At 33.9% G+C, this 26,502-nt stretch overlaps 1 protein-coding gene across 1 annotated transcript in view; it reads left to right on the top strand.

The window, feature by feature from the left end:
* EYS (eyes shut homolog (Drosophila)) overlaps window positions 1-26,502 on the top strand; it is a gene marked incomplete at its 5' end in the record, with an annotated part of 136,201 nt that overhangs the window by 101,418 nt on the left and 8,281 nt on the right. The window contains 3 exons of the mRNA XM_009885383.1: window positions 17,822-17,926; window positions 18,197-18,336; window positions 24,819-24,985. Coding sequence (XP_009883685.1) covers window positions 17,822-17,926; window positions 18,197-18,336; window positions 24,819-24,985 — 412 coding nt within the window. The remainder of the gene's footprint in view (window positions 1-17,821; window positions 17,927-18,196; window positions 18,337-24,818; window positions 24,986-26,502) is intronic.

A 26,502-nucleotide genomic window follows, 5' to 3' on the forward strand; every position in this document is an offset into this window, starting at 1 on the left:
TAAAATGCTTATACACTGTACATGGCTACACTCTCACAGTGTTCTAAAATACTTTTATGTTATTGTTGGCTATAGTGTTTTATTTTCCTTATTCAAGGCAAGCTACTATTAATTATATCCTGATCAGGGCACTTGTAATTTATAGGTTTCATAAGACTCTTTTGAGAAGTAAATATAAGCTTGTAAGCTTGTATTCCAATAGAATATTTTCAGTGCTTTTTTTCCCCCTATTTTTTTTTTTTTCCATTTATGGTTACAACCAGTGTCTTGCATTTTTTTAATGTGTCTTGGTCCTTGAAGATTACTGAAGTAAAATGACTCTGCCAAAGTGTTTCTGTCATAATAATGCTTAATAGTGATTCCATCATAATAATGTAAATAATAATGCTACATATTTGTTCCTATGTTTTCATTGCTTTTTTTTTTTTGTAAATTAAACTCTGTCCAATGATTTGTTGTCCCAAAAGACATGTAATATGTGAAAACTACTGAAGATATCTCCATTACTCCTGAAACTTATTTTTAATTAAAGGAGCAGCTCTAGCCTTGTACTTTAAAACTTCACCAGACACCTTTAAATCTTCCCCTTTCCTCTGAAGCAATTACTTTTATTTATTTTAGTTAACAGATAGGATTGGAAAGTATAACAAAAGCTCCATATTATGCTTTCTCATTACCGGTTGGCCACTGTCTGTCTTGCAGGCTACTTTAGTGTCACTGTCTGGTTTCTCCCTCACCTCCACACCTTTTAAATCCTTTTTTTACTCTCAGTCCTTCTTTTTCTGCAGGCAGCTCCACCCCTTGCAGCCAGTAATTACCTTTTCCATTTCCTCCTACTCATGTGTCCTCTTTTCCCACAATTTTTCAACAGACATGGTAGATGAGTTCTGCCTATCTCAACTGTTTTATCATCTGCAAATACACGCATGAGGAATAGTCTCACTGGATGCAGCACTGCATTCTACCGTACTTTTACCTAGTAGTAAAATACAAGACTCAAAGTCATTTCTACAAACTTTCACATTACATTCTCATTTTGTATTTTCTTTGTTGTTTTTTTTTTGTTTGCTTGTGTTTGTTATGTCTAGTGTCTCTGTGCACCTGGATGGACAGGAGAATTTTGCCAATTTGCTGAAAATGCATGTTTAATTTACCCAAATAGTTGTTCTAATGGAGCAACTTGCATCGATATGAGCCAACTGAAAGAGCAACCTTTGTTTCAGTGTTTGTGTCCTCATGATTTCACAGGTAAGGCATATACAAATAATATAGAAGTTCATGGCTTAATTTCCTTTTAAATGTTCAAGTATTCAATGCTGAATTTTCAAAAATACGGAATAGAGAAGCGTTTGGAGGAGTAATCATATGTCTTTTCATATTCTGCCCTCTGCTCTGATGTCTACAAAATCTAAATCAAACTTACAGGTTACTTTTGAAGCTTCCACATGAAGTTTGTAGTAAGAATGGACCTAGAGTAGGTATCAGCTTCAGTTTAAGAGGTTAAGTATATGTCTACATGTAGAAGTTCTATGTGTAAGCTACATGTCTGCTTTCTCATTATAGTTCCTGGAGGTCTAATTACTCAAGCAAGAAAACCCAGGGAGTTCATGAGTTTATATCATCCATATTTGTTCAGATAACTCTAGTAATTTTTCTGAGAGCTGAATCCCACCTCATATTTTAATTCCTTGATGGGACACCAGTGATTTATGCAACTTAATTTGGGGTGAGGTTAACTGATTCACTTTACTTGACTTTAGAAGTCTAAAGTAATGTGAGACATAGTAAACAAGTCTTCAAGGCTCAAGATATCATCAACGAGTAAGTGTTTTCAGAAGGGAGTTAAGATCATCTGTGTTAGATATGTCAGTGGCTGGAATACTGTCTTCTACCACAAAAGAGTGGTTTCTCTTTTATTAGATAATAAAAAAAGCCTAGAAAAAGAGCTTAGGTTAACCGTATTGACTTTTACCTGTCAAGAGAAACAATTTTTAATTTTTCCTCCAGCTTTACCCTTTAAATAGAGGCTCCTTTAAATTGGATTCTACAATCCTTTGCTAATCTTTGGTTAGAGAGGGCACTTAAGGAGAAGTATTGAATGTAATTCACTCCAGTTTTAGGTAACATTAAGGAAACAGTTATTAGCCATATGAATATCAATTTAAACATAAGTGCCAAAAAGATTAACAGAATTTAAAAAATAACCAACTGAAAGATAGAAACCTAATATTTATTGCATAAAGAATGAAAATTAAATTATTCTAAAGAAATGCTATTAATACACAGAGGAAATGGACTTTAAATCTACTGATACTGAAAAAGAAACCCCAGACAGCAGTAGCATCAACCTCTCTTTTCATTTCCACCTTATCACCTGTATGATTTCCTTTTTTCAGTCTAATCCAGGGTTATTTTTTATTGGTCTGACAACCAAAATTATGGATTTGTTAAAAAAACCTAATGTTTCACTGCAATACTTCAAGGCTTTTGAGATAGTAGTAAGGTCTCTGCTGTACAACATAATCATGAAACAAAAGTCTGACAGGCTGCAGTAAATGACAAGAAATGTGTGCAGTTAATACAGTTTAACCTTACTAAACACTGAGTTATGACTGAGTTCAAGTGGAAGTGACTTCAGTGTTCAGGGGCAACTTACTATAAGGTCAAGATTCTTTCCTTTGTAGGGTCTTGTTGTAAGAGGTTCTTTATGTTGTAATAGATTTTTTTTTTTTTATTTTTTTCTATTTTTAAATAAGTTACTCCTTCACTCTTGTTCCATAGCGTTTTTCATTTATGCCTGTTTATTGTTTCATTTATGTGTCTGGGAAGGGAGAGGGGGAACAACAACACAGTGGCAATTTTGGCATGTTTACTTGACTCTGAATTAAATAGCATCTGCAACCAGAAAGGCTATTGCAGTTTACCATCTAATTGTTCTTAATTGTGTTTATAAATTATAAACACTACAGCTGCAGCCTTTGCACTAACATTTAAATCATATTTGGAGTAGACTTATCTTAGGGAAAACAAAGTATGGCATGATGTAATATTCTCAGCTGTGAAAGGCAGAACTTTGATTTTAAAAGTAATAAAAACATTTCATTTTCGTTTCACACTCTTTAATGAAGAAAGAGTGAAGAAACAGCATATACACACAAAGGCAATTTTAAACTACATTTCTTATTTCTGTTTATATGTAAAATACATTTTGGATAACTGACAAAAAAATCCATGTGTTTGGTTTAAATGCTCAAAGGAGAGAATCAAAAGGTTATAAAATATAGTGTTTTTGTTGAATAGATGTCATGAGTTTTGTGCTTTTGATTACCTTCTACAGTTAGTTCCTTATTTTGCTTTTCCTTTTCCTCTTCTCTGAAACTGTATAAAACCCTTTGTACTTACAACAGCGCATGTAACATGGCTTATGACATTGAAATGAAACAATCTATGTCAGCGATTTCTCAGGTTTTGCACAGTAGACCCATTGTCCTTGAAGAAGCTTCCTCTAATTAATTACTATCTTTCCTTGTGTGTAGAGCAATCATATTGGCAGGAATTGATTGGGCATGTTAGACACTTCATTTAGTTGGTAGAAAAGTCCTTTAATTAAAATAATCTTACTGCTGCTGAAATGAACTGCACCCCAAGCAAACTCACTAACCAGAATTTAAAGTACTGCTTCAATTACATACTTTTTCTTCATCTTCAAACTTCTTTTGGAAGACTCACTAAATTCATTCACAGATTTATCTACCATTTATGTTTTCTCTTTCTCTCTGTTTTATTGAGTTGAGGGAGGGTTGCTAATTTCTACAGGTATAAGGAAAGGGAATATAAACATATTTGGATGAAGCTTAGTTAGGGCAAAAGGCAAAGGGTTTTAACTAGGGCATGGGTCCTTACAAAAATCTCTTACCAAACAAGTTACCAGGCTGAATGAAATGGATCCATACACAATGGTTCCAAATTCATAGGGATATTTATGGGTACATTTATATTTCTTAGTATTTCAGTTTCCAGTCTAAGCCAATGTACAGTGAATATATTTGGCCCAAGTGAGTAAGAAAGAATATTTAAAGAATTTTTGTCCATCAAGAATAACTATGTATTGCATGGTTAACTTAAAGATGCTGTGGTTTGTTAAGAAGCATATATAGTATAAATGTCTATGGATTTCTAAGTAAATAATTGAGAAGAGTTCTTGACTGAAGGAGGTGCTTAAAAATGTGCTCTTAGACTTGACATAGAAAATACTCTAGCTGGCTATATCTGCTTATGAACTCCAAAAGTTACTTTCACTCACCTATGTCAATTTATTTTTTTCTAAGCAAAGTACAAAACCCTTGACCTGTTACCTTCTGGGACTATTAGACCAGCAATCAAACCAGAGTGGTTGTTGTACACCGCTAACTGAATATTTAAAAAACAGCAAAGTTTGAGAGACATAGTGGGAGTGTTTCCTAATCACAATGTGTCCATGTGAAAGTCTGACCTCAAAGTCAGCTGCATGCAAAACAAACTACTCACTTTACCACTTTCTTCTCCTGCTTTCCATTTCCTACCAGACCTATGTGGCTCATTTTATTAAGGCAAACAACTCCAAAATTTACTCTGGGGCAATTTCCAGAACTCTGCTGATTTGTTTTAGCTTGTCTGTCTCTTCTGGCTTTACATCTATCAATGTCTATTCTTTTCTTGTTTACTCATTCAGAGTAAAACCTAAAAGGGATCCAAGATCTTTTCTCCACGGATAGTTTAATAAGTTTCTCATAGAGAACAGCAGTTCACTATTCATTCTCATTACCCAACGTATAAATTTATACCCAACGCATAAATCTGTTGCAAGTGACAAGGGAAACTAGGAATTTGCAGCTTTCTTTAAGCATCCAGAGAGGCAGCTGGAGAGATAGTCTACATTCAAATAGCTGTATATCACTCAAAAAAAATCATGAAATCATGAATAAGAAACAGGAGGGAAGCATGCCTTTTATGTAAATTCATTTGAAAAGCCTTCAGAACAAGTTGTTTGAAGTTGATGATCTGTAATAGCCATAGAGACATTTTTTCTGCTTCTCAGCTGTTGATTATCTCAACTGAATACAGTATTTCAGATCTTACCTAGGTACAAAAATTGTCAATAGCACTATAAAATCACCTATCATACTATTCAATGGGTTTAAAACATGATAAGGTGTGTAGATGTAAATATAGCATGTTTAAAAATAGAAAATGATCTGGAGAGATGAGTAACACTACCATGTAGACTTACCGGCTGTTTTCCTTACACAGTTGATATTTGTAGCTCTATTTTATTTCTTTGAAAGGTCTTAGTCTTACACCTTCTAGCTCCTGAAGTCTTCCTGTATAATGGAATCATTCAAGTTGGGATTTAACATTTCTGAAGAAACTGTCATGAATGAAACTGTGTAGAAAACATGATTAAGCAAAACAGTTACCTGTTTTACCATGTTCAAGTAAACAAATCCACCCCAGTATTCTTATACCAACCTGAATAACAACTTTCCTCTTTAAAGTACGGATAATAATGCTTAACAACCTATTGCTTACTTTTTCTCAGACACAATGTACCACATAATTAGCTGACATTGTCCACTGTAGCTCCACTGAAGCTAGAATTATGCTTATATATGAACTAAATCTGGAAGGCTTTCTTACGCTGTTTCTAAAGCTCTGTGTTCAGTAGTTATTACTTCAAAAAAACAAAACAAAACAAAACAAACTGAAAAACAACAAAAATTAAACAAGTCCCTCCAAAAAAAACACAAAAAAAAAACCCACCCAAAACCCCTTTCTGTTGAAATACTATATACAATACTACAATTTGACAGACTGAAGGCATAGTGTCATCTGTGTTATTGATATCTGTTATTGATGTATACATTTCCTATGACATAAACAGTCTTCATAAGCACTATAAGACCTATCCACTTTCTTCTTAACCTGTATTACATTGGAAACTCACATTCAGCAACAACTTCTATACTCTGTTCTTCACTCTGGGACTCTCTCTCTAACTAGTTCAGGTTTAATTTTCTGTTTCTGAAATATACTTGCTTTCATTTCTATTTCCTGAGACATATGTCACTTTTAAAACATGTTCCTGTAAAATATTTATCCTTTTTAGATCTGTTTGTATTATATCTTTCCCCTCAGTATTTGCCATCAATTTAGTATAAACACCGTATATGATTAAAGTTGTGTTTAATCTACTTTCCACATCATTAATAACATTAAATTACTTTATAACTGACAGCAATCTTTGTGGCACCTCCCAAATTTGGGCTGCCATTCTGGTACACTGACATTCATCTTTACTCCAGGTTTATAACCCACCTCATCCTGTTCTCAATCCAGAATTCATATAATTAGAGTCAATTTGCCAAGGAATTCATATAAAACTTAAAACCATCACCTTTCTGGGACTCCAAATGTGATGTTCATGCCTCTTATTGCAAAGTATTCTTCCTCTTGACCAATACAAATCAGGGAATAGAGCGCTTTAGGAGCAGAACATTTGGCTGTGCAACTACAGTTGGCAGGTTTGACACCCACAATAGCCTGCTGTTGCCCATATCACGATCGTACTAAGGACACTGAGCAATATCCTGATTCTACACATTCTTTAGTCAACCTCAAGCAGTCTTTCATCAGGAGATATTCCTTACTGGACTATATGATCTCTGTCACCTTAACAATAATCTGCACAATGCTGCACAGGGAAGTGTAGCCAAATATTTCAGTATAGCTTCATTACAGTAAAACATTATCTCTTAAAAAAAAAAGAGTAAACTTTATTTCATCTGGCTTGGTGGACAAAGTACAGCATACAGAGAGAAATTAATAGAAAACAGATTATTTTGTATGAGAGAAGAATCTATGAGGGTGATACTGAGTCTAGAAGTAGACCAGATCACAGAAGTTAAGGACAGATTCATAGTATATGGGAGTAAAGAGAAAAGTATAAGAATGTCTGGCATACTGTGAAATCACCAGCAAAGTCTGTCATCATCTAGCACAGATAATCTGTAATTTTATGACATTCCTCTGAGTAAGAGAGTACCATTATACTTTTCTCACAGAGGGGGCATTGATACGCAGACAGATTAAAATCCTAATAAACTTTGACTAATTTTAGGCAGCCCCAGCTGCAGATTTAAAATGTCTAATGAATCCAGGAGCTAAACTTACCTGTATGCTAATGTTAAAAAAATAACAATTGTTTATTCAAAGGATCTTTGACAGATAGGCCTGTGTTTGATCTGCTTCCACTGCAAGAAAGCTAGATGCTAGTTCCAGCTTGATGGGGTTTCAAATGGAAAGTATAGATCTATATAAAAACATAGTACGTTTCGATTACATTTTACTCTGACTTTTTATGTCAGGGTGTGGAGTAAGTACACTGAAATATGCATACATTAATGTAAATGATCTATCAATATATTTATACTAGAAATGAAATAAACAAACAAAGAAACCCCTTCTAACTATTAAAGGTGTTAGTCTTTAGTCTGATCTCCAGAGGTCCCTTCCAACCCTGACCATTCTGTGATTCTTTCAGATTTCCAAATGAGAGGAAAAAATCTTAGCTATGATGGAAGGTAATCATTTAAATAATGAACTTATGTGGCATGACTACATATGTGGTCAGGACAGGAGGGATGTATTCAATGAAGCATATGCAATTTTACTCTTGTTCTAGGAATGAAAGACTGGATGTTTGGATGTTTGACATTCATCTTGTTAAAAGCTGTTTTCCCTTTTAACATTTCACCTGACCTGTGCTGGAAACGAATATTATTCAGTCTCTCAAGCATGCTTGAAGTTATTCAAGGAAATTTTTTAAAAGGGGGGGGGAAGAGAGAGAGAAATGTTAGCATTGACATTCCAATCATCTGTGTTTGTAAGGTAAACAAAAATAAGAATCAAGGTAAGTATTTTCTTACCAATCTTAGTTGGATTGTTTCTTTGCTAAAGATGTTCATGTAGAGGCTACCAGCCAGCCAGCCACATGAGAACTCTTTCAATTTCCATCCTTAGCAAAGTAGGTGCACTCAAATTTGAGAACAGTAACCTCTCATAGCATTTCATCTACCTCTGGAAATGCACAGTTGTTTATGGTTTGTTTTGTTGTTTTTTTTTAAATTAACTTAGGTTTTTTTGAATACCATTTTAACAATGTAAAAGTAAGTTGGGCAGTGTACCTTCTTAAATAAATTTACCCTTCAGGTGATTTGAGGTAGCTGAATATGTTGTCCTGAACTTCTTATGAAAACTCAAATGTAAGTGAATTAGACAAAAAATTAGAAAGCAGAGATAATTTTGGCAAATAGGAAAATGTTAAAAACTGCAAAACTATTTTTTTAAATTATTATTATTTAGAAATATGTATAATTTTCTATCACCAGTGATGGTTTTCCTTGAGGTCTCCTGAGGACTCATACAAACCACTCCTTATTCTAAAATTCTGAAGGTTTAACGAAGGACACTACCACACTACCTAGGCTCATAGCAAGGGTAGAGGAAGAATGGTGACATCCAGAGTAGGTATCTAGCTGAAGAGAGACAGCTGGGAGAGTTACAGGTTTGAGAAAACTGTTGGGACAGCCGTGAACATACTGCCTTCCTGCAATACTGAATTCTTTGCTCTTCTTGTCAACGTTGAAATTAATCCAATAAGCATCCATACAGAAATATCAGTGCTCTACTAGTTGCATTCTCATTGTCTGGCTCAGGTAGGTGAATGACCTTCATGCCCTTTGGAGAGTTTCTGTGGGATGGTTAGGGGATCCAGAGGGCAGAGGAACCTGCAAGGATGCTGTTTTTTATCAGGCTGGGTAGGATGCTTATTCTGGAAGATTCCTTCTCTCTCTGAGTAGCTCTGTGAGTGGTTGTTCTGGAATTCTTCATATTTCACATAAAATGATTGACTGATTCACTTTAGATAAGAAGGAATTCAAAAGAGGGTGAAAGGGGATAAAAGGGAGGTGATTCTGCCCCTCTTCTCTACTCTGATGTGACCCCACCTGGCGTACTGAGTCCAGCCCTGGAGCCTCCAACATAGGAAAGACATGCACTTGTTGGAGCAGGTCCAGAGGAGGGCCACAAAGATGATCAGAGGGCTGGAGCACCTCTTCTATGAAGACAGGCTGAGCGAGTTGGGGTTGTTCAGCCTGGAGAAGAGAAGGCTCTGAGGAGACCTTATAGTGGCTTTCCAGTACCTAAAGGAGGCCTACAGGAGCGCTGGGGAAGGACTTTTTACAAGGGCATGTAGTGATAGCATGAGGGGGAATGGCTTAAAACTGGAAGAAGGTAGATTTAGATTAGATTTTGGGAAGAAATTTTTCACTTTGAGGATGGTAAGGCACTGGAACAGGTTGCCCAGAGAAGTTGTGGGAGCTCCATCCCTAGGGCTGTTCAAGGCCAGGCTGGATGGAGCTTTGAGTAACCTGGTCTAGTGGAAGGTGTCCCTGCCTATGGCCAGGGGGTTGGAACTCGATGATCTTCAAGGTCTCTTCCAACCTAAACCATTCATAATTCTGTGAAAGTTAGAGGAAATGTCTCTGTTGCGGGCATGAAAAATGTTTTGCATATTCTTCTAGTATCCTGGTTTTCTTTTTTACAAACAAGATTTTTCACTGAGACACATGAAGGGCACTTTGGCAGGAAAAAACAAACAAAAACAATGCCCCCACAAGAGAATAAAAGACTATTTGAAAGAGAGGTCTACAAAAGACTTTGCCAAGGGCTGAATCTTTAAGACTAGATTTTCAGCTAAATCCTGAAAGCAGCTAAGAGAAAAGACAGATAATCTATTATATGGTCAAAAGTCAAATTGTATGTTCCAGAATAATGAGTTCATTTAAAAGCCAAGGTTAATAAAATACATCTCAAACAAATTTAAAGACATTCTGTGAAAAGTAGTTCAGCTAAAAGACTCTCTGCTAAAACAACAATTACAAAGGAACTTTCAGGAAGGACTATTCCTAAGAGTCCTTGAATGATTTATTTCATTCTAAACCAGGAGAAGGTGAAATTTTATGTTTATAATTCATACAGCAGTAGGCAATGGGGCTAAGTTATAAGATGGCTGTGGCAAGTGGAAGTATTTTTGATCTTTTCAAAAATCTTTAAATCTAGCCCCATATAAATACAAAGATGCTGGCTGGTAAAACTTGAGAATTAGCACACAAATGTTCGCTTGAACTCAAAAATATTTGTATTAATGTTTGCATCCCCTTAGTCTATGAAGCTGGGACAGTATTTAGTGAACATATGTGTTTCACTTTGGCTACTCTTTGGTACACGTGTGTCTCTATGTAAAAAAGCTCGTGTTGCTTTCATAAGAGGAGAAACAGCTTTCTAGAACAGTGATCCACTGTACGGTGCCTAATATTTTTCACCTAATCAGATTTAGTAAATGATAAGTTCCAATCTCAGAACTGTTATCTCCAACCCCAGCAAATTCTTGTTTTTCAGGAGCTAATGGAAACTATTCCCTTTAGATCTTCATTAGAAAAACTGTATCATTAGAAAATTATTTATATCTCTTTTTTCTTGGATTTGCCTTCTATAATCCCTGCCTCTCAGAAGAATAACTCTCCTTCACAGGGATTTGTGAAACACCATCCTAAAATAGAGATACAAGGAATTTTGGAAGTAAAATAAGTGAGAAATTATCATTAATCTGCAAATATTGACCAAAAAAAATCATAGATTATTTTTTCAAATACCACTATAGATAAATAACTATATTCTGAAGCCAACTGTCATTTCACATGGCTGTACCATTCATTCTTTTTTTTTTTATTAAATATTGGGATAGAGGTAGTGATAGTCAATGAATGAATGAACTAATTCAGGGTAATGTATCTTTAGCAATCTAAAAGTTAATAATTTAGTATAAACACGTTTTCTAGATTCCATCTATAGTCAGTGGAGATTGTCCAGTTGTAAGCATTCTCAACCCACCTATTGTAGAAAACTCTTCGCCAATGGGATGAATTGTATGTTCTTTTTTTTCAACCATAGCTGTAGAGAGAGTCAAGACAACTTTTTTCTATCAGTATACAATTATATTTTATTTTCATATAAATATATTTCATATAAATATATTTTCAGTCCTCTTATTCTAAGAGGACTGAAAAACTGCCTATATTGATCTTAAACAAATCTTCATTTTAATACGTATGATAACTAGTTTATTAAAGACAGATTTTTTCATGCAGCTTATAATAGAATTTTCAAATTCTAATGTTAAAACCAAGCCATTAAACTTGATCGTTCAACTGTCTGAGTTACAGTCAGGCAGATGCTTTTAACATCTACATGTGTGAATTGTCAGATCAGGTCTTTATTTCTGCTGTTTTATTCTTTTCTCATTCATTGAAACCACTTTTCTTTGAAAAGCACAAAATTAATTATTATACCTAGACCTCTCTAAGAATACATTTTACTGCATAGTTCTACACAACTTTAATGAAAATGAGGAAATATTCAGAATCTGTGAAAAACTATTTTCCAACTTCTAGTGGGTCCAATAAAGATTATTAAAAGTGGATTTATGTTCTTTCAAAATAATTAAATGTAAACTTCCTGGCAGTGGAATAAATCATGGCTCATTTTTAAGTGCCTAAAATGTAAACTTCTGTACCAGGCTTGTCACTCTGTGCTGTCCACAGGTTCTGTGGAAAGCAATGAGAATTTTAAAGGCTCCAAACATCCGACCTATTTTGGATGTAGAGTTCAGGATGGGACAAATCCTGCTTCAAAAGTTAAGAGTTCTTCATGACCTGTAAATGCAATAGTATTGATACAAAGGCCCACATTTCAGAAGGTGAATTTTAACTGCCCATACTCTCTCAAATAACATATTTTTTAATGTTCCTACTAACTCCTAGGTTTAAGTGGTCAAAAAGTAATGTGTATGTCTGTTTGAGCACATGTGTGCACATATACACTGAATCTAATTGTGTCTTATACCTATATTAAAAAAACAGAAAAAAGAAAAAATACTCTTAAATCGTAGATTGCTAAAATTACTTTTATTTTAGAGGGGAAAGCAAAAAAAAAAAAAGAATTATGATGCAGTCCCAGTACTTGTGATCTGAAGAAAAGCATTAGGTCATGTAATATATTTTGTTTGCCATATAAAATAAGGAATGTGAAATACTTAGTGTAGATTATCTTTATATACTCTTTATTAGCATACTGGTTGTTACATAGTTTTTGAAAAAAAAAAAAAGTTATAATATTAAACTGAGAGCAGAAGACCAAAGCAGATCGCATAAAACTAAAAATATGTCTAGCAACTACAATTTCAGCTGAAGTCCTAAGTAATGCAAATTCTGATTTTAGAACTGAAACTGAAAATGAAATGAAAATGATGAAAATGAAAATGAAATGTCAGTTAAAAATGAAACACTTATTAGAAGTGCTCACTCTTCTACACTCTGCAATATGGGAAGCAACTGCGAGTTGTATTCTTTATGAGAAATTTCACAAGTTATTTGGTAAAGTTGGACCTACTAGTACATACATCTCAAACTGACTCTTTTATGCTCAAAATGTTGGTTATGGGCAAGGGAGAAACAGACCTTATAAAATGTGAATTCAGGAAGTTATTGGTAATGTAACTGAAATGTTAAAAATATAATCATTATTTGGGCAGATCTGATCACTACAGGAAATGAATAAAAATGCAGTTTAAATTGGGACTTACACAATTTTTAGTTTCTGCCTCTTTTCATGACTTTATACTCACCCTTTACACTCCTCCGGGTCTTAAGGCTGGTGGTTTCATAGTGGTGGCATTGGGAGCAATGTTACAGAACCTGTAGCCCTTCACTGGGAGGAATATGATGTTCATTCTGTTGATTTCTTCTTTGTCTCTCTAAGGACCACTTGGGGTCATTTCAATATGTCTGCTAAAATGCTTTTACACTTTTTCTTCATTGGGCTGCAGTTCTATTTTGTATCTGAATTTACTTTTTTATCGTGGCTTTAACTTATATTAAATACTATTTCTTTGTTCTTTTCGTTATCCTAGACCATTTTTGTCCAGCTCCAGGTCTGCATTCTTTAAGTCACCACTGGTGAGTTGTTTATAGCCATGGAGTCTCCAACACCTATGCCACATCTCTTATCATCCCATGCCAGTCTTCACAGAATCACAGAATGGTCAGGGTTGGAAGGGACCTCTGGAGATCATCTAGTCCAACCCCCCTGCCAGAGCAGGTTCATCTACAGCAGGTTGCACAGGATGGTGCCCAGGCGGGTTTTGAATGTCTCCAGAGTGGGAGACTCCACAACCTCTCTGGGCAGCCTGTGCCAGTGCTCTGCCACCCTCAAATTAAAGAAGTTCCTCCTTGTGTTTAGATGGAACTTCCCATGTTCCCATGTTCATCTGGTGTTTCCACTTCCCAAGGCCCCTGTTATTGTACCAACCCTGCATTTCTTTGCAGCATTGCATTAGAGTTGTAAATCTCATTCTGTTTCAAATAACTATTTGTTACTACTATCTATATTAACCTATGGTTGTACCATACAAAGATAAACAAAAGTAAAGCAAATTAGAAGAAAAAAATGCTGTCACAGTTAAACCAAGTAAAACGTCACTGCAGGAAAGACAAATCAAGCCTGATGACACTCAGTCCTGAGGCCTTCCAAATTCAGTGCAAAGCTTATGGCCTATTGCTAGCAGCGGCAGCATTGTATCGCAGGGCTACATGGTAAAGCCCTTCATGTTTTCCTTCAGAATTTGTATTGCATTTGCCAATTTTCCTTCTTCTGGTCCCAAAGTAAATTTAAATGGTTGGGCACGTGCCACTGATGCTACTTCAGCAATGGCATAGCTTAGTCATTTAGAATTCTTAGGCGAATATCACCTGGATTTCATTATTCGTTATAGTTTATTTAAATTCACTAGTAAGTATATAATCAGGTACAGACATAAGTATGCTAGTTTATCTTTTTCTTAGCTGACTGCTACCAAACCCAGAACTATGTAGTTGCTTTATTGCATCATGGATTCCAAGCTAACAAACACACATAAGAAGCAAGGTGTATTCATTCTTTCATGTTTAATATGCTAATGTAGTTAAATGTCTCATCCCATAGCACACAGAAAGTGGAAGTGGGGATGAACTGCTTGAGAGGAATATGGAGACATTACCCAAATGTGCATGAATGAGTTTAGAAAAGCTAAAGCTCAGCTGGAGATGAAGCTGTCAAGAATCAGGGAGGACAAGAAAGTATTCTCTAAGTATACTGGTAGCAAAAGAAAAGACAAGGACAATAAGGGCCCTCTGCACAATGGGGCAGTGGGTACAATTCAAAGTAAATTGCTTTTTATGCCTCAGTTTTCACAGGTGGGTGCTCAGGTGCCTTCCATTTTCTTGAGCCTAGTAGCAGACAAAGTCTGGGAATGTAGCATTACTTACAGTAGAGGAAGACACTTCTAGGGCACATAAGTACTTTGGGCATGTGCAGGTCCATAGGACCCAAAGAGACATACCAAAGGGTGCTGAGGAAACTGGCCAATGTCATTGTGAGGTCATTATCATCTTTAAAAAGTCATGATAAGCTGGTGAGGTCCTTGACTGGAAAAAGTTAAATGCCAACCCCATCTTCAAGAGATTAAGTGTATTGAACTGCCAGATTCTCCACCTTGGATGAGGCAATCCTGGGACCTCTGGAGGTCATCTTGTCCAACTCCCTTGCTCAAGCAGGGTCACCTAGAACAGGTTGCCCAGGACTGTGTCCAGATGGCTTCTGAATATCTCCAAGGAGGGAGACACCATATCTCTCGGTAACCTGTTCTAGTGCTCGGTCACCCTTATAGTAAAAAAATGTTTCCTGATGTCCATGCATAACCTCAGTTTGTGCCTCTTTGTGGTCACACTTTATTTCACTGATAACTTGGGTATAGAATTTGTAATTAAACAATTAACTTGTAAGAACACAAGCTTAGGTAAAAAATGCTTGAGATGATTTTTAAAAATAAACAGTACAACAGTAAACTCTTTAATCAAATTATTTTCTCTCCCTCTTATGCTGTATAATTTATTTTTTCCTTTGTTCCTTGCTGAACTTATTCCTGACAGAAGAATAACATGCTTAATTGTGCACAAAAATCTTGTTTGAGTTCTCTAAGTATTGCATTTCTCAATTATTCAGCCCTCACTCACTATGAAGTGATAATTAGGCATTAAAAGCTAAGTGGATTACTGTGGAGATCTCTCCTGACATCCATTTAACACTTAATCAGATCTTAATACCATAAATTATGCATTTCTCAGCAGCATTCAGATTCTAATAAATTTTATAACAGTTTGGAGTTACTAGGTTTTCTTGACCTCATTGTGGCAGGGAAAAGTTGTAAAGTTCACTTAAGGGATACAGCCATTATAAGGATTTCAGATTTATAGCAAGACAATTCTTTAAGCCAGTTTGATTGTACTAATATTTATTCATAAGGGTGTTTTGGACAAGGCAATTCCACCTTCATGAATAAATATGAAAAAATGGATCCAAAATACATATTAAGTTTATTCACACCTTTTTTTTTCTGATTTTGTCTTCCAGACCTCATTAAGAAGAAAAAAAAAAAAAAAGAAAAACCCCTACATTTCCTAGGAGATAGAAAATTTCTCAATACATTCAGTCGATTTCACAACTAAAATATCTAATTATTTTTTAGCATGACATTTTGCCAACTGATATCACAAAAAGTTACATTTTATAACTCTTGTCCTGGCTCACACCATGGTTTTCTAAAAGCATTAATCACAATGATATTTCCCCAGAGGTACAGAAACATATAGTTACGATTACTTTCAATACAAAGTGAGCAACTAAGAGTCTTGTGAATGCAAGGTTATGTTGTCCGTGGTTACCCATGTAATATTACATACTATATTATAATAACAAACAGCAAGAAGTATCTAATTCCATATTTTCTCTATTTTTTAAATTTTACAGTAATAATATACTTACAAAAGTATTTATAATTCAGTAAGCTTTATGACTTCAAGTAAAATATACTCTGCTGTTGCAAAATTGATATATGTTAATACTGGACTATTTTTGGCTGAGGAGCAAAGGGACAAAATAAACATTAAAAGTCTGTATAGCATGCTGGTCAACCTCTAAATACATGAGACTGTACATGTGGTTCAGTACCTGTTGGCCCAAGATAGAGGTTTCTGGCCAACTAATCACAGCATTAAGGCCTTAATAAGTATATTACTGTTTACATCTACAGAAGTCCATAAAAAGCAATCCTCAGGTCTTAGTTTGACACATCATTTCAGCATGTTAAAAGATGGAGTGTATATTTCTTGAAGTTTAAGTATTTTATATTAGGAATGGAGGAAAGTTAATGAAGTTGGCAGAAATGCTTTGCTGAAACAGAGACGTAGTCATTTCTTACCAAATTTTATACTATTAGTTCATGTTCTCCTGATGTCTCTGGCTTTAGATCAAAAGGATAGCTGTCTGAAAAATTAAAATAAATTTCATTATTTGAAGTAAAATTATTGGGTTTTTTTGCCATATGAAGAATTTCAAATAGAATACTAACTTTTGACACATTTTAAAGAACATATTGCCTGATTAAAGAAATAATCCCAATTTCTTGTACATCTCTTCCAAACATTTTTCTCCAGTACAGCTCTTCCATTTTTTTCTGCTTAAACCACTGAGAAAAGTAACACTGATTACAAACAAGTTGGTGGTAAAAACATTAGTAATATACTCTTCTTTTCTTTTCTGAAGTTTTCCTCTTTGAAACTTTTCAAAACTCTTCCATCTTCTATTTTTCTCAACATTAAAGATTGTTTCACCTTTCATTTCTCTATTCTTTATCTTTTCTAAAATTGAAAAAAAAAATTTACAGAACTCCTGCTGTAGAAATAGTAAATTAAAAATAATTAAAAAAACAAATAATGCAAAAAGGAACAATAGCACACCAATAATAAGAAAAAACATCTCAAGAACCCTTGCACAGAATTCATTATATTGTTTTCAGTACCAAAAAGAAGAAGAAAACCTTAATGTCTTTTCTTTTTTTGTCAAATCTACTGGTTTTCCAAGAGTGGAAAGCTGACTGTCTTCCTTATTGACTGTTACCACATTGCTAGAGATATATTTTTCGTCAGTACATTTTTTTTAAAACTGTCCAGTTATAAGTTCAGTTATTACTTCATGCTGAGCTAAGAAAAAGGTCTTCAGCTAAATGAGCAAGTAGTTGTTCAGTAGAATGACACTAAAGGTTACCTCAGACAAATGTGGACGAGCTTGTTTATAGCCAAAATGGAGCCCAGAAAAGACATAATCAAATATATACAGAACAGAATTTAAAGTCTTGAGTAGAGATCAGGGTTGACTCATGCAGCAGTAAAAAGTAGAAGAAAAGGCAAAGTTATTCCCTCCATTTCAGATAATTTTTTCTGGTGAAAATCCTACCTCTTCAGCTCCATATTCCCAACTGGATCCTATTTAAAACTGTTTTTTAATGCTGAAAGCATGTGTTTTGACCTTTTTCTTAAGATTCTGAGGTTTTTGGGTTTTTTTTTGTTTGTTTGGTTTTTTGTTTTGTTGTGGTTTTTTTTTTTTTTATATAAATGGAGAGAAAGGAGTTCGGAAGCTTACTCAAGGTCTTTAAATTCTAAACAATATTCCAGAAAGATTATTTGAAGTAATAGTTATTTTACCAATATTACTAATATGGTTCATGTTTTTTTTTAAGAACACAACATAATAATTAACCTTTTTAGGATTTTTTTTTTTTTTTCAACCCCAGGAGAATTCTGCGAGGTGCAAATTGATAACTGTAGTACCAATTCATGTGAAAATGGAGGAACATGTGTTGACTACAAAGATCATTTTAAGTGCGTTTGCCCTGCAGGTAAGTCATTGGAAATTTATTGTATTTTCCAAACAGAACAAAAAACCTGTCATCCAAATATTTAAGTTTAAGAAATAGCAACATTAAAATAACAATATATCTCAGCATACGCAATGAACGTTTTTATGAAGAATCCCATTTTTTCACTTTGTTTAGGAAATAAAACTGCCAAATTACTCTAGTAGAGTGGTGTTAACTGCTAACACCCTGAACAGACATAATGTCAATATTCTGAATGAACTGTGATTAAACATTCCCTTTGTGGTGCAGGTTTTGAAGGTGAAAGATGTGAACTGGATATTGACGCCTGCCTATTCTACAATATAAGCTGTGCCCCAGGAGCACTGTGTATGGATAAATCTCATGGATTTAATTACACGTGTTTATCACCATGTATTGGAAACACAGAGGTAGGATAAAGTGATATATTCCCCTCAGTGTTTTTGGGAAATCAAACAAGTTATTCTTGGAGCAGTGAGCTGACGAAGCCTCCTTTCTCATGGCTTTCTTAAACACAGTACTCGTTCTTGATATTTTCTCATGCTAACATGAGAACATGCTCCTTCCTGTGCAACACGCACATCCAAAAGTTCATGATGTGACTAGTTCCTCCTTCCTGTGCAACATGCACATCCAAAAGTTCATGATGTGACTAGTCTGGTCATTGTCTTACAAACCATGTAGTGTCTGAAGTCTGCCTTTCCTGCTCTTTATAGATTTAGTCACTGATATCTCATTCTGTCCACTACCTACTACTGCTACAATGTGAAACTTGTAGGAACTTAAGGTGAAATTTCCTTAAAATATTTGATGTGTTTAAAAGTCATTAGAGAGAAGGCTGATAGTACATCAATGTACAGAAAGAATGACAAAAGCTTACTTTCCATTAAAAATAATAATAGAGACCATAATGAACCAAACAACAACAAAACTAAAGCAAGACTAACTACACTGCAACGAGACCTGAAAATACAGTTAGAAAAAAATCAACATTCTCCTTGCAAGTTACTCTAAAATGCTCACAGAATATAGTAACAAATTCAAATTGTGTACATTTAAATTATTCTAGAAATATTTAAGTTGGATACTGACAATGCTTAGGCCAAAATAGCATCCATTGTGTACACAGATATTTTTAAGAAATCTATTTGCCATATCCTTCTCAACTCCCTTTAGCGACCTTTTCAAATAAATTCCTGGTTTGGGTAGGATTCATTCACATCAGTGGTCTATGTGGACTACAGACCCAGGCCCTTGAGTTACTGAGATTTCAATATGGGATAAAGTAAAATACAGTTACACTTTTTTATTATGATAGTTATTTTAAAAGCTATGTACACAATGCTATATGGCCCTTTCAAACAGCTGCTCAAACATGATAACCAGTGTTTCAAAGGCTTAATCAATTCTTTTATTGAAATATATCCACCATAAAAATATACTATGCAGAGCAGGCAATGTATTTACAAAGAAGCAATCAACATTTATGTCACCTTGAAGTCCACGGGTACACACTCACCAATGAATATGAAATGCAGCACTGAAATACTCAGTGGCTCAAAGGTTTATATTTAAATTGTTCAACATCTGGTAAATTTAAACATTTTTATGATTTAAAGTGTCATACTGAGTGCAAATTTATTGTACATGGCATAACACCATAATGATACAATAATCATTATGGCTAGTTAGGATGGGAAGTGATAGTGTGCCAAGGATGCTGATGGGAGCTACTAAAACATTTTACTGTAATATTTGCTTAAAAGCCCTCAGACGTATTTAATTTATTCATGCAAACATTTTATAGACCATCATAAATTTTGTGTGGGAAAAAATGTAATAATATATATGTATCTATATTCTCTCACTGCATGAGACAATTTGGGCATAATGTGAATAATTAGTAGATTTTGTAATGGGAAAGGGAATAGAAACTAAAATAAAGGACTGATATATTTAGGGTTTTCTTGTTTTCTTAGCCTACAGATCATGAAAATAGCACCATTTGCTTATTGGAAAAAATAAGGGCCTTATTAAAAAAAATGAATATTTGAATACTTTTTGAAGTAGTTTAAGAAATAATTTGAAATTAAAGGTTTATATTATTCAGTAAATTACATAATTCAACATTTAATTCTTTATTTATTCTTTGTGGTTGAAAAGTAAGTATATATTTTTGCATTCTTTCATTTCTTTTCTGTTTCCAATAGTACCTTAGTTGTGCCGAACTGTTTCACTTCTGTGTATTCAGCACAATAGACTGAAAAGAATGGTACTATTTTTAATATTTTCTTAAAAAAAACCCCAGAAAGTAAATTTAAGTTTGGCTCTTCTTTCTCTCTATAAATGTATAATGGTATAATGATACAATTTGTTCAAAAAATTGGGGTGCTGTTTTTCTTTCCCAGTAGAACACTTAAAACATTAAGGTTGTTTTAATAAAATCTTTATTATCATTTATTTTAAAATAAATAAATGAAAAAAATGTGAATTTATTAAAAGGGGGAATATCCTCTTTTAAGTTTCAAAATCTAATCTTAACTTTGTAACCACGATAAAGACTGTAGTCTGTACCTACAATTATGAAGGATCTTCACATAAATAAAACATTTGGCAACTTTAAATTAATGACTTTCAGCAAGACCAAATTTGTCCACTTCACATTATGTCTTTTCTTCTCTCGTCTAGTCAGGATGACATCCAAAGAAATAAAGAAAATATTCTTGTCCCATTTAAATATAGGATGTATGCAACAAACCTCGACTTTTTTATTAACAGGAGGTCAGAGAGATTTGATAAAAGCAATGGTAATAATAAATAACTGTAGAGCAACATACTGGGCATAGATCACAGAACAATCCAGGTTGGAAGTGACCTCAAAAGACCATCTAAGTTCAACCTTTCACAGGAAAGGGAGCCCAGGTGAGATTATCTAGCGTGCTGTCTAATCACATCTTGAAAACCTCCCGTGGTGTGAACTCTAAGCATCTCCCTGGAAAGATTATTCACTTCAAAAGCCCACCTGTGACTGACCCAAACAATCACAAACACAGAGGCATCCTAAGATGTGTGGTTATTTTTGGTGGGTGTGGCTAAGTAAGACAATCACTTAAATCATGGAAAAGTCATATAAATGAAGTATGGATGCTTATGTTGTTTTCTTTGAGCTTGATGTATTAAGAGGAAAAAAAACAAAAAAAAACAAAAAAAACCCACCACCTAAAAGATCTTGAAGGAGCGAAAATTTGCAATAAGACTTTTCTGGTTAACCTCAAAGCTCTAGCCGCAAATAACTCTCTTCAGCAAATCTGTTGCTTGTGATGCATGTGACATGATGTGATGTTTGACTTTCAGATTAGAGGTTGACTTTGCAGTCCTGAAATATTGCAAATAATGCACAGATAGATTGATTTAAATAGATTTTAAGGAGCCTTCATGAAAACAATTTGTATGTGTGCATCTTTGCCAATCTGTTTAAGGAACTTATGTGTAAAGAGAGACTTGTTGGCCTCAAATCTTGATGGTGTTTTCAATTTATGCTTTCCTGGTATAAAGTAAATTTTTCAACATTTAAACAAGGAAGAAAATACTTATATGGTTTAATAGATAATTGCTCTGGGGAACTTCACAAAAAATTTGGAGGCTTCACTAAAAATTTGGAGGAGGCTGGCTTTGAAACACCAGGTGACTGACAACCTGTACAGGATAACATAGACAGGAAAAATAGGAAGAGGGAGACATTATTATATACCTTATTAATTATTTACATTCATATATCCAGAAATAAAACCTTCGTTAATTATTTGCAATCAATAGATTTGAAGTTTCTGGAAAAAATGTTATTTTCAAGGAAGTTTAAAAAAAAAAAAAAAAAAGCAAAGGGAGGGAGGGGTAGTAAGCCAAAAAATGCCAGAAGTTAATAATTTCAAGCCAATTTATTTTCTTTCTATAACAAGAATAGAAATGCCAAAAGTAAAAAGTTTTACAAAGTTGAAATACATTAGCTTCTCATGTAGTAATCTCATAAGCAAGCCTATGAAACAATACACCTGCTCCAGCTTGATGATAAGCAGATAAGATAATTATACTCAATTATTCTAGTAGTAGTTTCCTGGACAAATGTACAAGTGAAATAATAAGTAGTGTTCTGCAAGGACCTGACTTGCACCCAGTTCCACTTAGTATTTTCTTTCTGAATGGTGGAATACACTACACACGATAAAACTGAATCTGACACCACCTCGGAGAAATGATCTGGAAAAGTAGGATGGAATTTAGTGTGTACATTTGCAAAGGACAAGTGACATCTGTGAACTTCAGGATTGTTATGTGAAATTAATCTCCAAAATAAGAAATTCAATGACTATTCAATTAGTAGTGCTAGTAGGTACTGGAGGTAGGATTTTAGATGCTGAGCAATATAGCCATCTGTAGAAATATATTTTTGATATAGTTCTCTACAAAGTTTGCTTCTTAGAAACTGGTTTAACAATACTTATTACATATATGGGTGCAAAAATAATGCTTATATGTCAGGAGTCAGAGTAGAAAAAATGAATAAAAGGAAACATCATGGAACTGAATCTGCACAAATTAAGAGAACTAACTTATATTCTGGAGACCAAGAAAGGGATCAGGTTCTGCTTATAGGCAGTATAAGGATTTAAACATTTGCTTCTCAAGGAATGATTCAATAACATCTACAACGTAGGTAAAAGTGAAATCTACAAACAGTTACATTAAGCAGAGTACTTCTTTCATATTAATCATAGCTTTCCATTTTTTTCATAATTTCTTTGAGACTTTTCAGCAGTTATTTCTTGACCTTCTTAAATTTTTGTTTTGAGGAGGGAGAGTGATATAGTAGGGTTAGAAAGGAAGAGACAGCCCTATAGTAGGGTCACTTTCCTCAATTACTGTAAAGTGAAAAAAGGCAAAGAATAAAATGTAATCATCTTATAACTAATTATCTTTCCTTGCTGTAGTAACATTTTCTCATTGATATCAGAAGGAAGTGATTCCTATGTTTTTTCAAGACTACATAATAAGGCAGATTTGTTTTAAATTACTGGTGGTAGACAGAAGCGTGATGATCAGACTGACCAGATGAGCTCTTGTTTATGGTCTGTTAATTCATGAGATTTGTGTTTAATCCTAACTATGAGGAATATTTACTTTGGGAAGAAGAAAAAGTTGATTGATAGGAAGATGCTGCTCTTTCCAAAAGTCTGTTTGTCTATTTATTTTCATTTAAAAGGATTTCTTGTATTAAAAAGTAACCAATAAATCTCTGTAGTAACTTTAGAAAACCACAATATGGGTTTAAAGTTTAGAAAACCACAGTGTAGAAGTATTTAGTTTGACTTCAGTAATAGATAATAAATGTATTTAGCCTTAATTTCTTATAAAATCCTTTGGCATTCCAACTCAGATTTTTCAATACTTAAACTGATAGGGAATTAATTTTACAGCAGAGATAAAAATCTATCTGATAGAGAAAACTACTAACTAAATTTGATGCTAAAAATATCTTCCATAGCTTTAATTTTAGGTTGCTTTAACTTGCACTAACATCTTAAAGGGTAACACCTTTCTTCACAGTACAAAGTATGAAAAAATATTAGAATATAATGTCTATAATACCGTAGCAATATTGAAATATAACTTTTGTCTTAATTGTCTACATTTTTTCTAGATGGTTTTCTTGAGTGTCAGCTTATTTGAGTTCTTTGAGCAAATAGTAAGCCTGAGGACAAAATCCTACAGAAAGGTTTAAATAAAAAGTAAGACAACACATATAAATAATTTTAAAAGAATATTTCCAAAACTATACACACAGGACTTTTCTTTGCATTTATGTTGAGCAGTGCTTTTCTTCAAGACGTGTCCTATTGAAAAAGACTCCCAAGTTATGTCTAACATTTAGTACTGAGAGCATAGCAAAAAACTCTTAATTTTAAGGTCAATTTAAAACTTAATCAAAGACAAATGAATATTAGAGGATTTCTGCCAAGAACTGTTATTATTACAAATCTTAATGACATTATAAAGTGATTCAGACTCAATCAAACTGAAGTACTAGTGCATTAGCTCATCTTCTAGACACCATTTTCTTTAGAAACCAATTGATTAGAGGGAGAGGTCTTAATTGCTTTCAAATGAAAATGTAGTTATCCATTTTTACACTAGCAAAATTTTCATGGAAATTAAATGGGACCCTAAAAGTAAAATGAAAAAAGGAGTGTTCATTACATTCTAGAACTTTCTGTGATTTTTGAAGGATACATCAAATACTGTTTTATTAAGTAATATTAACAAATAAAAGCTAAAAGAAAAAAAAATACTTTTTCAGTCCAGGTTTGGTAATTTTTCAATATCTGCAGGTTCTGATCTCAGAGCATAGATATAATATTTACATACCTACTGAAAGAAAAAAAAAAAATCAAGTACAGATTATGAATCAGAATTATGATTAAAATTAAGAAATTATTCAGTCTTTTTTTTTTTTTTTTCCCCCTGATAGCCACAAATTTGATCAATTTATACATAGATTTTAAGCACAGGAACAGTAGTTCTACTCTTCCAATGGAAAAATAACAGGATAGTTCACTATCACCCCTCCTAAAACAAGCACATTTTAAGGCCAGTTATGAAAATGGCAGTGTTAAATTGAATCATAAATGCTTCTTTCCAACTAAACTATGAATTGATATATTGATTTAATGGCATTCAGTGTTTTAAGATCTTGGAGATGTGTCTTTTATAATATTACAACATAAAAACATTAAATAACCATATCTGTTACCAACGGTTTGTGCAGTTAAACTCCTTGGGGAAAAAAGCCCAACACATAGAGGAAAAACCTGTATGTAGTTATTCTTCTCATCTTCAGGTATGTGCAAATGAAGGTAGCTGCTTCTACGATGAAGAAAACCAGAGATCTCACTGTGTCTGTGCTCTTGGATGGACAGGACAAACATGCCTAGAGAATATTAATGACTGTGAAGTAAACCAGTGCCAACATGGAGCCACATGTGAAGATGGAATTAATAAATACAGGTACTAACACAATGCTTTCCGTACAAGCCTTCATAAAGATGTTTATGCTGTATGATGATATTTTTGCTTTGAATAAGAATTACAAAGGGAGTTTCTAGTGCAGTAATATTTTTCTCAGATTAGAAAATGCCATGGATACTAACTGTCAATAAGCATATGCATTCAGTAAGACTGCGTAGTCTGAAGTATTGCACAGGAAGGCCTTGCAAATATTCCTCTTCATGGGACAAAGAAGTTAAACCAACTATGCAAAATGTCAGATAAACAAATCATCTATTTTAGTAAATGGCAAACACTTTCTGAGCCTGGCGTGTGACATGGAGTGACTTTTCTTATTAAAACTTGAATTACAATTTTCAAGTGAATAGTGTGAATAATTGAAATGATGAGTTATTTGTGGGTTTTTGTGGTTTGTTTTTTTTTTTTCTTTTTTTTTCAGGTATTGACAAAGCTGTCAAGTATGTGCTTTCCTTAGTGAGCTGTAGAGGTTTGAGTTCAGCTGTTCTTACCATATTTGAATTATTTATTTTTCCTCTAAAAAAAAAAAAAACAGAATAACTAAAATCTCTCCATAATGTCTGTGAATGTATTTTTGAAAGGCTTTGATTTTATGCTGTGTCCTGTAATTAGAAGCAGTGTAATTAATATGCTTTAATAGTTCTGTTTAAAAAAGATTGCAAGAGAGTACAAGATTAAAATAGAAGTAATTAAAAATTTCTTCCACTCTACCTCTTTTTTTTATAAGAAATTCTGTAACAATAACTGAAATCCCTAAATAAGCACGCAAATACATGTAAATATACAATTCTCAATATACCAGAGTTAAGAGGAATTTTTACCATAAAGTCCTTACTAAGTATACAACCTTTCTTTTTACCAGCTTGCAATCAACTCTCATGTCAAATTACTGGGCCATATTTTGACATTTTATTTGATTGATAAATCTGTGGTTTTCCTGTCTGTATCAGGAAAGGAATTTTGATAGAAAAACAAAGCCATGTTTACCTCAAAAAATCCACTAGCATTTACAGAAAAATTAGTAGGTCTGAACACTTCTGGTAAAATAAGCCCTTCTGAATTTAGCTCGCTAATCCAGACAACTGAGAGAAAACACTTAATTCTTTTTTTCTGATTTTCAGTCTTTGAAAGACAAATTAAGTTGACAAGGAACACGAAAACATACCATTAAGATCCAGACCTTAGATGTGTTAGCAGACAGTTTTGTTATCAGAGAACCTGACCCAACAGAAACAAAATTGATTATTTTGCAAAGACAATGTGCAGAGTGTTTACTGTATAATACCTGCTCTGTTGACAGACTTGTTTCTCAATGACAGTGAAGCATTTTTTAAGAGAATTGAACTTTTTCTTCCTTAAAAAGAATGATATTTCCCAAGAGTTATTTATTGTCAGTAAGTGAAACAATTGTTATTTCCCCTTTCCAATAAGCCATTTAAGCAAAAAGAATAAGAGAGGGAATACTGAACTTAACAACTGTAGTCACCCAACTCTTTCAA

The sequence above is a fragment of the Charadrius vociferus genome, unplaced genomic scaffold, assembly GCF_000708025.1.
Source record: "Charadrius vociferus isolate BGI_N301 unplaced genomic scaffold, ASM70802v2 scaffold155, whole genome shotgun sequence".
Lineage (NCBI taxonomy): Eukaryota > Metazoa > Chordata > Aves > Charadriiformes > Charadriidae > Charadrius > Charadrius vociferus.